Source organism: Oncorhynchus mykiss, chromosome 2 (genome assembly GCF_057628025.1).
Source record: "Oncorhynchus mykiss isolate SJ-2025 chromosome 2, ASM5762802v1, whole genome shotgun sequence".
Lineage (NCBI taxonomy): Eukaryota > Metazoa > Chordata > Actinopteri > Salmoniformes > Salmonidae > Oncorhynchus > Oncorhynchus mykiss.
Window position 1 is genome coordinate 37,103,708 of NC_143023.1, and position 16,911 is coordinate 37,120,618.

Sequence of the window (16,911 nt, forward strand, 5' to 3'; positions counted from 1 at the left end):
CAGAGGGGCCTAGTTCACACACATAGGGGCCTAGTTCACACACAGAGGGGCCTAGTCCACACACAGAGAGGGGCCTAGTCCACACACACAGAGGGGGGGGGGGGGGCTAGTCCACACACACAGAGGGGGGGCTGGTCTACACACACACCGAGGGGGTTGGTCTACACACACACCGAGGGGGTTGGTCTACACACACAGAGGGGGCTAGTCCACACACACAGAGGGGGGGTTGGTCTACACACACACCGAGGGGGCTGGTCTACACACACAGAGGGGGCTGGTCTACACACACCGAGGGGGCTGGTCTACACACACAGAGGGGGCTGGACTACACACACAGAGGGGGCTGGTCTACACACACAGAGGGGGCTCGTCTAAACACACAGAGGGTGCTGTGTCTGTCCATCTTTCTGTCCGTCTGTCCGTCTGCTTTTCTTATTGTCCACCTACTTTGTGACAGAGAGCCTTCTGTAACCCTGTCTGTATTTAACACCCTCTCTGTCCCATATCACTACTTTAGCCAAGTTTGTCATCTACCTGACCTCATTTGATAAGGCATATCTCATAACCAACCTTGTTTCGTATATTTGTCCAAATCACTTTCAACCAATGTGATTTGTCATTAGCATCAGTCAATATTTTCCTAATGGCTACAGACATTGACATTAATGCACATTGAATTACCCCTTTCGTTTTTTTTAGATCAGCACAAAAGGTCTGAGTCTGTTTGACACACTGTCGACTTCCTGTATTTACCAATGGTTTTACCGCTGTTGCTCAGGAGCAGTCGAGGTCCAGGATCCCGAGGAACAGATGTCAGTCAGTTAGCCGGAAAACACTGTGATTCACAGAAGTGTTTGTTTGCATTGTCAACATAGACTGTGTGATAGGAGATAGGAGCTGCCCCTGGGTTTGTGTGGTTTCTGTCCCTGTCTAAGTGGTTGTTTTCTCTGGCTGGCGACCCTATGATACCGTCTAGTGCGTTGTCAGTGAAGTGTCTTTCGTAGTTTCAATAATTATGTACTTTAAACATACAGTAGCCTAGAAAGGGTATTGTGTTCAATGACAGGTGTAATACAATGACAAAATTCTCACAATGTTGAAAGTGTTCACTTCTGCTACTACAAAAAGATAGTATTTCCTGTAGTTTTACACAGTCCACTTTCTCCCTCAGGATAACGTATATACAACAACACTATTGGTGGTATTAGCATTGTAAAATCCATACAATTAAATGGAACACTAGAATGGACTTTGGCATCCCAGCGGTGTGACTAAAAGGTTTGCCATCTTGGTCAGTAATATAATGTAATCTCTATGGTAACCCTTACGGATTTCACATGTGATCCCATGTGAAGTGTTCCAAAAAAACACATGTTCATGTGATCTTATTGTGCAGCTTATGTGATAACATGTGACAACCTGTAAAGCAACGTGTGATAACATGAAACCACACACGCGTGTAAACATGTTGACCACGTGTAAAAGTGTTCCAAAAACACATGGGAAATGTATGTTTTTTATTTTTCTCTGTAAGGGAAGAGCATACCACATTGTAATCTGTATGCTTTCCAGAGAGAGGAGGCTGAGGCTAAGGCCAAGGAGGAGGCCGAGAAACAGCGTCTGGACAGAGAGAAACACTTCCTGAAGGAGGAGCAGGAGAGGCTGGAGAGGAAGAAGGTAAGAAAAGATCCATGCGTTCATTCTACTACATGAGTATACCCCACCGGCGTCCTCTCTACCCTGGTATCCATATCTGTGCTGTGTAGCCAACTCCTATTTAATTCCAGCCATTGTCATGCCAAAGGAGTTGGCAAGACAGCACAAACAGACTGTGTCTGCGCTATTGCCATCTCCTTATGGAATTGTCATGCCAAACAGACTGGCAAACGACTGTGTTTCTTCTGTGTTGCCTGTACTGTACATCTTCCAAAAGTACAGAGTGAAATGTTTAGTGTACATTACAGTAAGCTCACACGGGGCCTTATTCAATCAAAACGGTTATTATTGCGGGATCAGTCAAAAAATAACATTGTTCTAGTAGCAACAGGAAAGCATGCTTGATTTTGCCTTCTAATTACGTGTATTTTTGTTTCACTCTTTAGACCAGGATTTGTTGAAGATAATATCAACTTTCACATTCTTGCCGCCAAAAAGAATGATGTTGTTGGCTTTCCCTGGCTACTTGTTTTGATTTAATAGGGCTTACAGTCTCTATTTGTGTGAGCGGAAGACTATATACTAGGTCCAAGACCCCAGGCTAGATATTAACAGTAATGATGGAGAGTGAGTCCTATCTGGCCCCGTTCAGTATGCAGCCCAGGGTTTTGTGTTCTTTTTGTGTACCACCCGCAGTCACACCATGCTGTAACCTGCTAAGTCTGCTCTCTCTCCCTCTTGCTCTTTCTTTCGCTCTTACTCACCCTCTCTTTTTTCCTTCCTGTCCGTCTCTTTTCCTCCACCATCATCCCTCGCTCTCCCATTCTCCCTTCATTATTTCTCTACCCCTCTCTCTTTCTGTCTGTTTCTCTCCCTCTCCCCCTTTCTTTCCCTTCTCTCTCTCTCTCTCTCTCTCTCTCTCTCTCCCTCTTTATTTCCCTTCTCTCTCTCTCTCTCCCTCTTTCTTTCCCTTCTCTCTCTCTCTCTCTCTCCCTTCTCTCTCTCTCTCCCTCTCCCTCTTTCTTTCCCTTCTCTCTCTCTCTCTCTCTCCCTTGTCTCTCTCTCTCTCCCTCTCCCTCTTTCTTTCCCTTCTCTCTCTCTTTCCCTCTCTCCCTTCTCTCTCTCTCTCTTTCACTCTCTCCTCCCTCTTTCTTTCCCTTCTCTCTCTCTCTCTCTCTCTCTCTCCCTCTTTATTTCCCTTCTCTCTCCCTTCTCTCTCTCTCTCTCTTTCCCTCTCTCCCTTCTCTCTCTCTCTCTCTTTCACTCTCTCCTCCCTCTTTTTTCCCATCTCTTATCTGAGGCTGCCAGCCCATGCAGCTCAGCTGGCCAAAGCAGCTCCACATTGTGTGTTGAGCCAGGCTCTAGTGGTATTACTGCACAAGAACAGTATGTCCTCTACCCAAACCCCTGCTTAGTCACACGCCTCTGCACACTGCTCCACAGCTGCTGTTACATACCTGACTGAGTATGGATTCTGTGTTCTGTGGAAGCTCGCTCACACACGCATGAATGCATGGACGCGCACAGACGCACACACACCAGCGGAGGCTGCTGAGGGGAGGACGGCTCATAATAATGGCTGGAACGGAACACATGAAATGGCATCAAACACATGGAAACCATGTGTTTGATATATTTTATACCGTTCCACTAATTGCGCTTCAGCCATTACCACGAGCCCGTCCTCCCCAATTAAGGTGCCACCAACCTCCTTTGACACACACACACGGACCACCTAACTCTCCACTTTACCAATAGCAAGTATTACGTCCTCGCATCTGGCATATTTGTATGTTTTACTTGATTTATGGCAGGTAGCTCTTCCCTTAGCATCATGGTTATCTTGTACCAGGTAGGATTTGGGTGTTGTTTCAGCTGTTCGGTGCCAACAAGGAGTCCATTGAGTTTAAGTTACTGCACATTTACTGTGTTACTCTGTGATTCAACCCATGGGGACTGAGTACTTCATCTGCATCCTCCACCTTGTTCACATACTCAGTGTATTCCCTCTCTCTGACCATTGTCATCTTTTTGCCTTCTTCCTTAGCGTCTCGAGCAGATCATGAAGAGGACACGCAAGACAGACGGAGGGGAAAAGGTACTTTTGTTGAAAAGGCACAATGGCAATGCCTTCAATCAATTTAAAATATATGTAACACGTGATAATCTCTCTCTCTATAGAAAGACACCAAGTCCCCACCTCCCTCCCAAGTCAATGGCAAAGAGGCCAAGAGCAACAAAGGTAAGCAGAAAATGAAATGCAGCGTAAACCGGCGTCCATCTTTGGTCATTATATTGCTCTTGTGTTCAGGAAATCGACGTTTGGACTCAATTTGTCTCAATTAATCCTGAAAGGAATTAGATTCATTCATCGATGATATCTGGGGGGAACGGATTCAAACATCAGTGTGCTGTGTCCCTGGTCCTTTTCCAGCCTGTGTTTCACTGCCACATTAATAGGGAAGTTCAGCTCTACATACTGACTGGTTTAATAAACAAATTAAATCCCACTGGGCACAGACGTCAATTCAACGTCTATTCCACGTTCGTTCAACGTTGATTCAACCAGTGTGTGCCCAGTGGGATAATTTGGCTTCTTTGATTGGATGGCTGTATCAGTCTTAATGTTAACTTTGACATTTGTTCACTCAAAATAAAAATCCAAATCCCCATTGCCTACATTGCCAAATTCCAAGTTACACACCCATCATTTAAAGTAGGATTTAGCTGACTGTGTGTTGTTTATGTTTAGGCCCGATATATAGGATTAAAAGAAGTAGCTCACTGATCTATTCCCTACCTCTTCCTATATAATAGGAATCTTATTGATTTAGAATGGAGGGACTGAACTTCTACGTTTCACCCCTACAGTTTAGCTTCAGTACTTTGTCAAGTCAAGTTCATCTAAGCCAATTGTAGGTACTAAAATACCCGTTTCGTAAGAGCTCGCAAACAGTAAAACAACATAAACATACGTGTGAACATGCAGAGTCAGAAACAGCACAAATATCTCATTAGACTAGGCTAAAAGCACGAATGCAATAAATATGTAGTGCTGTAGTTCCGGACAAAATGGAATAAAAGGGTCAGTGAACAGTCCCTGTCCTCCCTCCTGATGTTTAGAATGTTTTGCCTTTGGTTTCATCGCCGTCTGCATTGCGTTCCCTTTTCACATGAAGACTATTTAATACTATTGTTGGCATCCCAGCCCCACTGCTTCCATTTAGGACAGTATAACCCATGCGTGTGCTTATTGTTTGCAGTCCAAACCCAGTCTGGGGGCTTTTCTGTTTCTGGGAATATCTCATGGCAGTGCATTGCATTGCAGGGTTGGCTTAGTGACTGTAAAATGGACCACTCGCCACATTTAGCCGGTCAATTTAATTCCGTCTTATTCTATCTTTATTGTTGCGGCAGGGGCAGTCGCTGTGCAGCCAGGTGTACATAAGACACAATAAATACAGTGTTCACATGACAAAGACACACAAATATCACTCCTACTTATACAATCCCCATCCCCATTTGACCACACACACACACACAACATTTTCCGATGAGTAGGAAATGGGGATTTGAGTACATGTGGCCAGGATTCCAGTATGGTGGAAACCATTATTGGAGGCACTGATGTGGTGGGGAGTTCAGGCAAGTTGTGTGGCGCTGCTCCTCTTCAATCAGGCCTTTGGACACACTCACACAAACACACACTCACACGTGCGCGCACGCACCCACATGCTCAAATACGGACGCACTAATACACACACACACAGCCCAAGGATGTAATCATGAATCCAGCACTGGTTGGATCCATCCTGCATATTGTCATAGCACTGTCGGTGCTTGCTTCAGGGTGGCCCACGAACTGTGTGTGTGCTTGCACGTGTGTGTGTTTTACAGTGGATTTTATTTGTTTCCGCAGCCTCTGCTGACTACCAGCCAAGCCCAGAGATCAACAAGAATACAGAGAACGACCATAGTGATTTGAGAGACAGGTAAGGCTCAAAAACCGTGTCCTCTATTTCCTCTTGTCCAAAATACCTGTTAGAAATGTAAAATAGCAAGACCACCATATTACAAGACCACCATGCGTGCTAGAAAACGAGCAAACCAGAAAACAACAGTATTGGATGCCTTTTTATTTGATACATTTTTTTCCACCTTTATTTAACCAGGTAGGCCAGCTGAGAACAAGTTCTCATTTACAACTGCGACCTGTCCAAGATAATGCAAAGCAGTGCGACACAAACAACAACACAGAGTTACACAGAAACAAACGTGCTGTCAATAACACATTAGAAAAATCTATATACAGTGTGTGCAAATGTAGTAAGATTAGGGAGGTAAGGCAATAAATAGGCCATGGTGGCGAAATAATTACAATTTATCATTAGCACTGGAGTGTTAGATCTGCAGATGATGATGTGCAAGTAGAGATACTGGGGTGCAAAAGAGTAAAAATAAAAAACAATATTGGGATGAGGGAGTTGGGTGGGCTATTTACAGATGGGCTGTGTACAGGTGCAGTGATCAGGTAAGCTGCTCTGACAGCTGATGCTTAAAGTTAGAGAGGGAGATATAAAACTCCAGCTCAGTGATTTTTGCAGAGAACTGGAGGAGGAGTTGGCTTTGGGGATGACCAGTGAAATATACCTGCTGGAGCGCGTGTTACGGGTGGCCTTCTAACCAAGACCTGTACCGATTTGTATAGTTTTAAACCGCAAAAGAAAACAGAGTCTCTGTACATAGGCTTTCAGTAGAAAAATAGAGATATTGTTTATTTATCTATTGAAATATGTTTTTTGTTTGAGGGGTAGTGTAATATAAGGTTTGAGGTCTTCAGTTAGCCACTGAGGGCAGACCAGGGTTGTATTCAGTGATGTGAAACGTTATGAATGTTGCTGTCATCGTTCTATCTATCTGACAATCATTTCTGTTCTACGTTATAGCTACGGTATAATGTTACATCTACCTGAACAGGCCCGAGGGGAAAATCTGCAACTGAACCACTTGGGGCCATAGTCCTTTTGTCTGTAACCATGTTTCACCCTCCCACAGCTCCACGGTCCATGTGGTCAACGGTGTCCAGCCTGCCAGACACGAGAATGGCCTGTCTAGCAAGGGGAACACCGCACACTTTGAGGAGGTCATCCAGCTAGCCAATCAAGGCAACAGCAGCAACGGGGGGAGGGAGAAATCAGAGAGTGACATGCCCATTGAACCAATCCTGGCCTTTGAAAGTGATGAGCCCTTCCTGAAAAAAGTGGGCACCATGAAGCCTCAACATGTCGCAGGTATACAGAGAGAGAGGGAACTCCAAGGGCCGGTTTCCTGGACACCGATTATGCTTAGTCTTGGACTAAAATGCATTTGAATAGAGAATCTCCATTGAACATGCTTTTCAGTCTAAGACTAGGCTTAATCTGTGCCTTGGAATCTGTGTCTTGGAAACCGCCCTCAAATGACATAACCTAATAATATTGTATTAGCTGTGCCAATATTTCCAGGGATTCAAGCAAGGAATCTTATCTGATTATCCTCAACCCCTAACAGTTCTTAACTATAGATTAAGCTGTGGTTCAAATACAGCAGTAATAATGGTCTTGCATCTGCTCTGGTGGTTGACTTTTCACATTAGGGCCAGGGTTCACAACGTGCCATAAAGAGGCGCCATGGGTTCGTAGTGTTGTCCTTGGCAACGAAGACCCGTCCGACTGAGCCGGTCGGTTTAGTGTTGTCTTAGATGCAAGTCGTCACGCGTGCGTACGTAAGTGTCCCTGGGGAAAGAGAGGGGGAGAGAAAGGGAGGTACAGTGGGGAGAACAAGTATTTGATACACTGCCAATTTTGCAGGTTTTCCTACTTACAAATCATGTAGAGGTCTGTAATTTTTATCATAGGTACACTTCAACTGTGAGAGACGGAATCTAAAACAAAAATCCAGAAAATCATATTGTATTATTTTTAAGTAATTAATTTGCATTTTATTGCATGACATAAGTATTTGATCACCTACCAACCAGTAAGAATTCCGGCTCTCACAGACTTGTTAGTTTTTCTTTGAGAAGCCCTCCTGTTCTCCACTCATTACCTGAATAAAATACACCTGTCCACACACTCAATCAAACAGACTCCAACCTAAAAGATAGAGAAGAGATTCTCCAACCTCAAAATTACAGACCTCTACATGCTTTGTAAGTAGGAACACCTGCAAAATCGGCAGTGTATCAAATACTTGTTCTCCCCACTATAGAAGGTGGCAGGGGGAATCCTCCAGCCCCCAGAGTGCCTAAGGTGACACAGAGGGGCGGAGGGAGTGAGGTATCTTAATACCGACTACTTTCACTCCCAGAGCTCCGGTCGCTAGGCTCAACACCCAGTGTCAAATTCCCTGAGTGTTGGGGAGCTAGCTAGCTGCCAGGAATGGAAACAGGACCCTGGCCCAGTTATGTACCCCCATCACCCTCACCCCCTCCCCACGGCGGGGTCAGTATTACTGCCCCTCGCCCCTCCACCTAGGGCTTAGTCCCCACCTGTCAGCCTGCCAGTAGGTCATACATTATATCCAAAGCAAACAGAAAAGGGTCACCAAGCTGCAACCAGACGAGCTCTGACAATATGACTCACTTTTATCAGAGTGAATTCACTCTGCCACTCACACTGCCTTCAAGTTTCACAAGTTAACATCACATTTCTAATCTTCCCTGTCTGCATACCCCGCACTCTCTTACTATGATGACTTGGAGGGGTTATTTGGTTTATGGCCGTGGGGCTGGGGGTTTGTGACTGGGGAGATTACTGTATCGACACTGATTGAATGTTATGATGTAGTTACATAGATTGGGAATCGGGGACATGTTTATTTCTAAACATACCACCGGGGGCTAGTTCAAATGGCGATATTCGTGAGCTAGTGTGGTGGACCGTTTAGTTGCCTGACAGGTGCCTCTGTCAATCTATTGCTACTGTTAGCATCAATCATACTGTGTTTATCACACTCGTAGCGCCAGCTAGCTATCACTCACTCACATGATGGGCGACTGAATGGTCGTTGATGGTCCGTCATTAAAAGGAGTCAGGATTCTGCCTGAAGCCTCTGCTGTTTGGTTTGATTAGCCTCTTCATTTCCCCATAAAAACAAGCCTATAAAGCCTTGTGGGTTCATGCCCTTTGTGACATCCACTCAGGACCTTTTAAAATGTAGTATTGTTGCCAGGTCAAGGGTTTATAAGCCTCGTCTTTAGCATGGACAGTGAGGGTGGGTCCTCCTCACACATTTACAAATGCTGAAATTGGCGACCATTTTGGCTCACCATTTAGATGGCGCATTCAGAACGGCTCTAAATGGACACCATTTAGGATCTCTGGTGTTTTTTCTTGTTGTGTGGTGTACCACTGTGTTGAAACTGACCCTCATCTTGTCCTCTCTGTTTATTATCTCTCCAGAGGTCCTGTGAGGTGTGCCACTCATAAAGGCGATTCTTAGGCCCCCCCTTCCCGCACCTTCCCGAATCCAGCCTCCACTCGTACGGGTAGAGGGCCCCCCTCTTCCCGAAGGTGCACATCCCCAATGACCTGTGCCAAACCAATCACAGACTGCTTTCTAGGCCCAAAAAAACAAGGGCAGAAGAAAAGGGCAGAAGAAGATGAAGAAGAAGCAACAACTCTGCATTCTGCAAAAAAGACACAAGCAAAACACAAAAACAGGATATGACGTCATCGCCACCCGACAGGGTGCATCAGTGTTACCATTTGTAGATGGTAGAAGATATCGCAGCATCAATTCTTCCACAGCAGTATCATCCATGGTAGATTTCAGTAGCCCTGGGGGTAAAAAAATACACATTTGACACAAATGAGTAATTGTTGATATTATTGTGCTGACGAGTTGAAAGAGAAGTGAGTTGGCTTTTTGTTTCTAATGTTTAGTTTATTTAAGAGAAATGTAAGGACTGGGTACAGTTGTATGTGAATAATGTAAATGAAAACTTGAGAGTTGGACTAAATGAGGGAGGGGTCTGTGGAATAAATTGTGTGTGAATTTATGAAAGGAATCCCAATGTTTACTTAACTCCTGCCTTTCAAGGTTTTCCCAGTAACTAATATGTATTGGAAACGTAATGATATGGTCTCTATAAACATTTTTGTAAATGTTCTGTAAATGGAGCTACACTGCAAATAGAATGTCTCCAAAATACTGAAGATGACGTTTGACAACGTTTTGACAATGTAAGAATTACATTGTTGCAGCACAGCGTTAGTTGTCTCCAAGGAGCGCTATAGAAATGAACAAGGGATCAGTTGAACGAAAAACAGCACACACATGGGTACTCCAGATTCAGGATTGGTAAGCCTTGGGTCAAATCAGTGATCCATTCAGTTTAATCAGTGTTGAAACAGAATGTACACAAGGGCATCCCATCCCACCATTTTAAAAATCAGTGCAGTTTAGTTTTTTTTCTCAACCTGAGCAAGAAGCATGATATGCTGCCACCTCCCATCGAAATTCCACAGATTCTAATGCGTTTGAAAATGAAATGCTGGTGTGTGTATATGCTATAAATACATTTTGTTGTGTATTGAAGGGTCAGAGGGAGTATCGGGAGTCTTATTAAAGAGAACATTGTTGTCCAGTAGTCTGTGGTTTAGTTTTCCTTCATTTTTTTTCTTGTCTTTTGTATATAGTCTGTCCACAATCTGGATGGATAAGATTTGGAATGACACTCGAAACCAGCAAAAATACGACCAAGAAAACACTATTGTTACAAAACGGGCGAGACTGAAAAGACAGACACACTGTAGACTGTGTTTAGGTTGAATGTGCTCATTGATTCTTTGAATGTCTGTCATTTATCAGAAACAGACAAATCGAACAAAACGCATGACGTTTCACCAAGTAGAACATTTAGGAAATATTTCCCCCTTTTAAGCTGGCCTTCAAAGTCCAATGCCAACTCATTTAGACACACTGTTGACAGCCTGAGCAACCAAATACAATGCTACACAACCACCAGAAAACCAGATCTGGAGATGGTTTTGAGAGAGAGAGAGAGAGACTGGCTATTTTTTAGGGGGGTACAGTGACTTAGCTCAGCTGTCCTTCAATTTGGTATTCTTTTCCCAAGGCCCAGTGGGTGTTCATGCCTCCCATGCTCTTACCACATCACTGCTCCCACATTCTGGTGGTGAGAGGGGGCTGACAATGTTGATGAACGCTCGCCATTTGCTGTTCGCCATCCGTTTTCCCTGCAAAGCAGCTGGACTATATTACCAGCACGATTTATGTCCCTCCGCTCCCCAACGTAAACGCATGCCGTACTGATCATCACGCGCAACTCTCATTTGACTAATACGACTTATAACTGCTAATGCACCTCGGCGAGTCTAATGACAATGACTTAATGCAAGACACTAATGGACTTGGCTAGGGAGAAGTACGTTTGACTTATTAGCCCAAACACGGAGGTGTCTTCCCCGCACTACTGGTGTGTTTCGAAGTCACTGTAATGTTTTGAGAATCTCTTCTCTATCTTTGAATCACATTTAGTTTGGTTACTCGGGTATGGCCTGATTCATGTCTTGGAACAATGATGTAATGGTTTTCTTATTGACTTAACTTCCCCTGTCTAGTTGGATCAGTGAATATTGATAGAATGATACGTGTCCCTGTAGAGTATAAACTAGATGGCTCGTCTTTTTACGAGCACATGATCTAACCGTATAAATCTTATCTCACTGGGATAACATCTAGCCGACTGACGCAGTTGCTTAGATTAGAATAGTCACTAGAAAATCTATTTAACAGCTGTATTCATCCGGCCCAGCAGAGGGCAGTCCAGCAACACAGGTGTCAAACCACAGATCACATTTGCCCACACATGTTCACTCTCTGACTGCTCTCTCAGTCAGTGGAGGCTGGTGGGTGGAGCTATAGGAGGATGGACTCATTGTAATGGTTGGAATCATTGTAATGGTTGGAATGGAATGAATGGAACGGAGTCAAATGTGGTTTCCATACGTTTGACACCGTTCCATTTATTCCATTCCAGCCATTACAATGAGCCCGTCCTCCTATAGCTCCTCCCGCCTGCCTCCATTGCTCTCAGTCAATGATGTAGCCTACCAACAAAACCAGAGAAAGAGAGTGTGTGTCATAGAGAGATAGTGATTCACACATTCAAATCCCAAACATATCTAAAAGACAGTCATAAAACTTTCAATAGAAATGTTATAGTCAAGCTTTAGTGTGTTCCCTCTCTTCATCCACTTAGTCAAGACCCAGTTTGCCCATAGTGCTGCCTAGAGGGCGAGGGGCAACTATTTTTAGGCGGATGTCAGCAGACAAGTAATGAGTAATGGAAGGGGCAGTGGGCAATGCCAAGGTGCTGAATGAATTCTCAGAGAATGGAGGGTGAAAAGAGGAGGAGGTATGTGTGTGTGTGAGAGAGAGAAAGAGAGAGTGTGTGGTGTGTTTGTGCGTGTTTGTGTGTGAGAGAGTGTGTGTTCGTTAGATTTACGAGGCTCTGACGGACATGGAGCAGGATAAAGGTGCCTGTTGGTCAGAGTTAGGGCATGCCACTCACTCCTGGGATAGCAGGGCTGGGTGACATAGTGGCGGTGCAGATTTGGCAACATCACTTTGATCTATTGGTCTATTATCTCATCAGCGGACGGAGAGCTGCCCAGCCTGCCTGCTGATAGGTGTACTGGAGATGTTGCCATATCAACCCTATTCTTAGATCGCATTCCTCTTCACAGGGTGGAGAGGCCATAAGATTTAGCCTTATAGAGAACGGTAAAACAGGAATTAACCGAGCTAATTCAGTCCTCTATGACTTTGCTTGTTATCTTATCTGGGTATTCTCAGACAAACATTGGTTGTCTGTTATTCTACCATTACCAATCCAACTACTGTAAAAAGCCCGATGCATTTGGCAGTCATGTCTACCTCACTTCCCATTCACGACGTGGTGCAACTTGCATCCGCTGTTGTTCTTGTCGTAAACCCTCTGCACCTTTTGACCCGTGGAATCTTGTAAACGGTGTGGAAGCGCAAATGTGTCGTCTGTGCCTGCCGGATTTAACGAGGTAGACAGGTCAGTGAGGGGTCAAGCCATGCCTGCATCTGAACCATGAAAAACTAGAGAGACCACACACACACACACACACACAGGCATGCACACACTAACACAAAGGGATGCACACACACACGCAAGTTTACGCACGCACGCACACACACACCCCTAATACAGTACATTGCACCCTTTATCTGCTCAGCAACAACAACAGGACCCCTTAACACAGCTGCTATCTGATGGCAACACATTAATAGCAGGCCACAGAAAGGCAGGCACTCCAAATAAGCCAATTTCTTTATCCCTGGAGATGCTGTTCCACCTCCAAGTTGACCTGGCCTCTCAACTGCTCTGACGAGAGACAAGGGTTTCTAACAGCTGCCCCAAACCAGAACCTATCACCATCCTACAGTGCCTGTTGTTATGGAGTTGCTGATTGGGAGGTCTCAGGGCCCACATTCCATGGGGGTGGCCCAACCACAGTGGTCACAAAGTAGCTGACTCTAGAAAGGTATCAGCTGGAGCATTGACACAACTTTTGGAGTTAATTTTCATGCAGGCACATTCTTGGGCACTCTTTGATGAGGAGTGTGGACCTTTGGGGTTGATGTATAGAGTGGATACAAGCATATTGGTTTTAAGTTAGAACAGACAGGTGTTGTTGAGAAGGGAAGCATATGCTGTATAGACACAGTACAAGTCAAAAGTTTGGACACACCTACTTATTCAAGCATTTTTCTTTATTTTTACTATTTTCTACATTGTAGAATGAAATAACACATATGGAATCATATAGTAAACAGAAAAATGTTTTAAAAAATCTAAATATATTTTAGATTTTAGATTCTTCAAAGTAGCCACCCTTTACCTTGATGACAGCATTGCACACTAGTGGCACTCTTTTTTCAATCAGCTTCGCCTGGAATGCTTTTCGGCAGGGTCTTGAAGGAGTTCCTACATATGCTGATCACTTGTTGGCTGCTTTTCCTTCAGTCTGCGATCCAACTTATCCCAAAACATCTGAATTGGGTTGAGGTCGGGTGACTGTAGAGGCCAGGTCATCTGATGCAGCACTCCATCACGCTCCTTCTTGGTCAAATAGCCCTTACACTGCCTGGAGGTGTGTTGGGTCATTGTCCTGTTGAAAAACAAATTAATGTCCCACTAAGCGCAAACCAGATGGGATGGCGTATTCCTGCAGAATGCTGTGGTAGCCATGCTGGTTAAGTGTGCTTTGAATTCAAAATAAATCACAGACAGTGTCACCAGCAAAGCACCCCCACAACATCACAACTCCTCTTCCATGCTTCACGGATGTAACCACACATGCGGAGATCATCCGTTCATCTACTCTGCGTCTCACAAAGACACAGCGGTTGGAACCAAAAATCTCAAATTTGGACTCATCAGACCAAAGGACAGATTTCCACTGGCCTAATGTCTATTGGTCGTGTTTCTTGGCCCAAGTAAGTCTCTTCTTCATATAATCTACCAATTATATGCATATCCTAGCTTCTGGGCCTGAGTAGCATGTAGTTTACTTTGGGCACGCTTTTCATCCTAAATTCCGAATGCTGCCCCCTATCCTAAAAAGGTTAAAACATGGAAAATCATGCAGCTCATTAGTTCAGCAACACATTGTAATATGGCCCAATACACTTCTGTGGATCAAATTCAACCCACCAACGTAATCAATGGCGACCTAGCAGAAACATGTTTCCATTACGTACAGTTCCACTTACAACCACGAAAAGCATTAGGCTACCATAACAATAGAATGTAGGCTATCTATTTCTATGATGAAATATATCGATATGTTGCTATACCCATTTGGGTTCTTGCATTGAAATTATATTGAATTCTTCTTATATCACGCTATACCACAATAAACATTTAAATTAAAATGCTGAGACCATTGAGTGCTTTTGACCAAGAAGTGATGCATCTGCAGTAACCGAGTATTTCAGCCACTCTCTTCCTATGAACCAGATGCTACTAAATGATTTTTTTTTTTACAGAAAACTTGCGGCTAGAGTATGATTCTATAGGCTAACCTGGGCTGGCTCCTCTGTTTCAAGATCATCAGGAACAGTTGTAAGTGGAGCAGGCTGTGGAGCCATTATCTTGGCGGTACTAGTGGAAGGCTAGCTGGAGCTCGGCAGCATCAACATTGCTGGGCTCGGCGGCGGCCTCAGTGGTTTGATTTCTGATATCCATTGTGGCAGTGCAGATTAGCTGGTTAGAGCGAAATAGGCTAATAACGCTAACGCCTTTTACAGCTTGCTAAAACGCTTACTAAACTCTGTAATGGCGAGGTAAACTTGACCCCGTCCTTATAAATCTTAATCAAATATTACAGGCGGAGGCGGATCACGTTATTCACATACCCTACCCTAGATGAGCAGCACCTAGCCACCTAGTGGCTTTCCATAGCACCCCTATACATAAACATACACACTCTTCACGACGCTGATACAGCACAGATGCAGATTTCAGAAAATGTAAACGGAGGTGGCAGAAGTTTCAACTGAGGGGGCTAAGCCGGCTCAATGTTGTCACTGACTCTCTGCACCATATACCATGGTTATATCAATATCACGTCTCGAATTCAGTCGGTGACACATCCTTGATTTGCTGGTTCTGTTTGTCTCTTAATTTCGGCGCTGACAGTGGACACGGTTTACGACATCCCCACCCGTTAGCCCAGCACAGCCTCAGGCTTCAATTTTGCCAGAGGCTGTGGTTATTTTCAGTTCCCAGGGATAGTTGGGTATCAACCATATTGCACTGCACATTAGTACTGTAGCAGGCTACTGTAACGACAACAAAGGGAGCCAGGAAGCAGGTGCAGATGGTGAGTTTAATAATAACGAACATAGCGCGTTACAAAACAAGAGCAACGTCTGGACATGAACACAGAACCTATACTGCCTGATGACTCAAGTAGGTGAGGGCTAAATGAAGGGAGAGTAATGAAGTCCAGGTGTGCTTAACGATGGGGAGCAGGTGTGCGAATGTGGGTTGCCAGGACTGGTGGTTATTAGACCGGCGACGTCGAGCGCCGGAGGGAGGGTGCAGGAGTAGGCTTGACAGCTACAATCATATAATAATATAATATAATTACTACATATTGAGTGTACTGTCAAAATGCTGTGGTCTGAGGGACTTTTCTCATTCTATCTCCATTAATCCCATTGCACCTTCAGTAGCAGTCTACAATCATATAAATACTGTAGAATTATTGTTAAGTGTACCCATAAGTGTAATGTTCTAGTCATTCTATTTCTATGGCTACAGTAATAATGTGTTGCTGTAGGCTACTGTAGCACTGCCTCTTGGATGCCTTCCAATTACGGAATAATGATGATGGCCAGATACATGTAAAGTAGAAAGGAGATTCTCCATGGCACAAGCCTGTGTTATTATTGGCTAGCTAAATCAGGCCCTCGGTACAGGGGCTATAATTCAGTGTAGTACAGGCGGACTCCCTACACAGTTTTCTGGGGAGCACCTGTAGTGTCTTATTTTCCACTGGGTTATGCAAGGCAGCTCTGTAACACACTACTTTTATCTAGTTTATCAAGTTGTTTTTCATATCACCACCACCCACATTTAGCACTTAAATTGAAAAATACCCTGGATAGAAATGGTTTGAATGTTGAAACCATATGATCCAGTAGATTAAACATTTCTCAAATGGTTTGAAAAACCTTTCAGGATGTGAACTTTGAATTACCCTCTCTGTCCTTTAAACAAAATAAATAACATTTTCAAGACAATATGTTACTGTATAATTTTACCTTCCTCCCTGTGGCCTGCTCAGTTCATGTTTCTAGACCAGCACTAAATCTTACCATTCTTAATTTATCCTCCATTGAAAAATGATTATATCAATGACCTCTCAGATCATAGTAATTTACTGCCAAGGGGTCAACAAGATGCGTGTGTCTGCGTGCATGTATGTGCATCCATGTGTGACAGAGTGTTTGTGTGACATGTGAGAACAGCTGCTCTGGGACCCTGGAGAGTTTGAATGAGGAGTAGGGGAGTGGTGAAACAAAACTACCATCCACCACGACAGTGGCCTCTGAGTTTTCTCCTATTCGGTCTGATTTAAAGGAAAATTCTAATCACAGAGTGACACCCACTTCTGGTTACCCACACTGACCTGCTGCTCACCT

General features: G+C 44.2%; 1 protein-coding gene across 21 annotated transcripts in view; it reads left to right on the top strand.

Moving 5' to 3' along the window:
- LOC110501519 (uncharacterized) overlaps positions 1-10,291 on the top strand; it is a 64,605-nt gene extending 54,314 nt beyond the window's left edge. For all 21 annotated transcript variants that reach the window (XM_036947634.2, XM_036947647.2, XM_036947663.2 and 18 more), the window contains 6 exons: positions 1,576-1,680; positions 3,707-3,757; positions 3,841-3,901; positions 5,579-5,651; positions 6,715-6,950; positions 9,102-10,291. In XM_036947634.2, coding sequence (XP_036803529.2) covers positions 1,576-1,680; positions 3,707-3,757; positions 3,841-3,901; positions 5,579-5,651; positions 6,715-6,950; positions 9,102-9,112 — 537 coding nt within the window. In that variant the 3' untranslated portion in view covers positions 9,113-10,291. The remainder of the gene's footprint in view (positions 1-1,575; positions 1,681-3,706; positions 3,758-3,840; positions 3,902-5,578; positions 5,652-6,714; positions 6,951-9,101) is intronic.
- Positions 10,292-16,911: the final 6,620 nt, after the last annotated feature.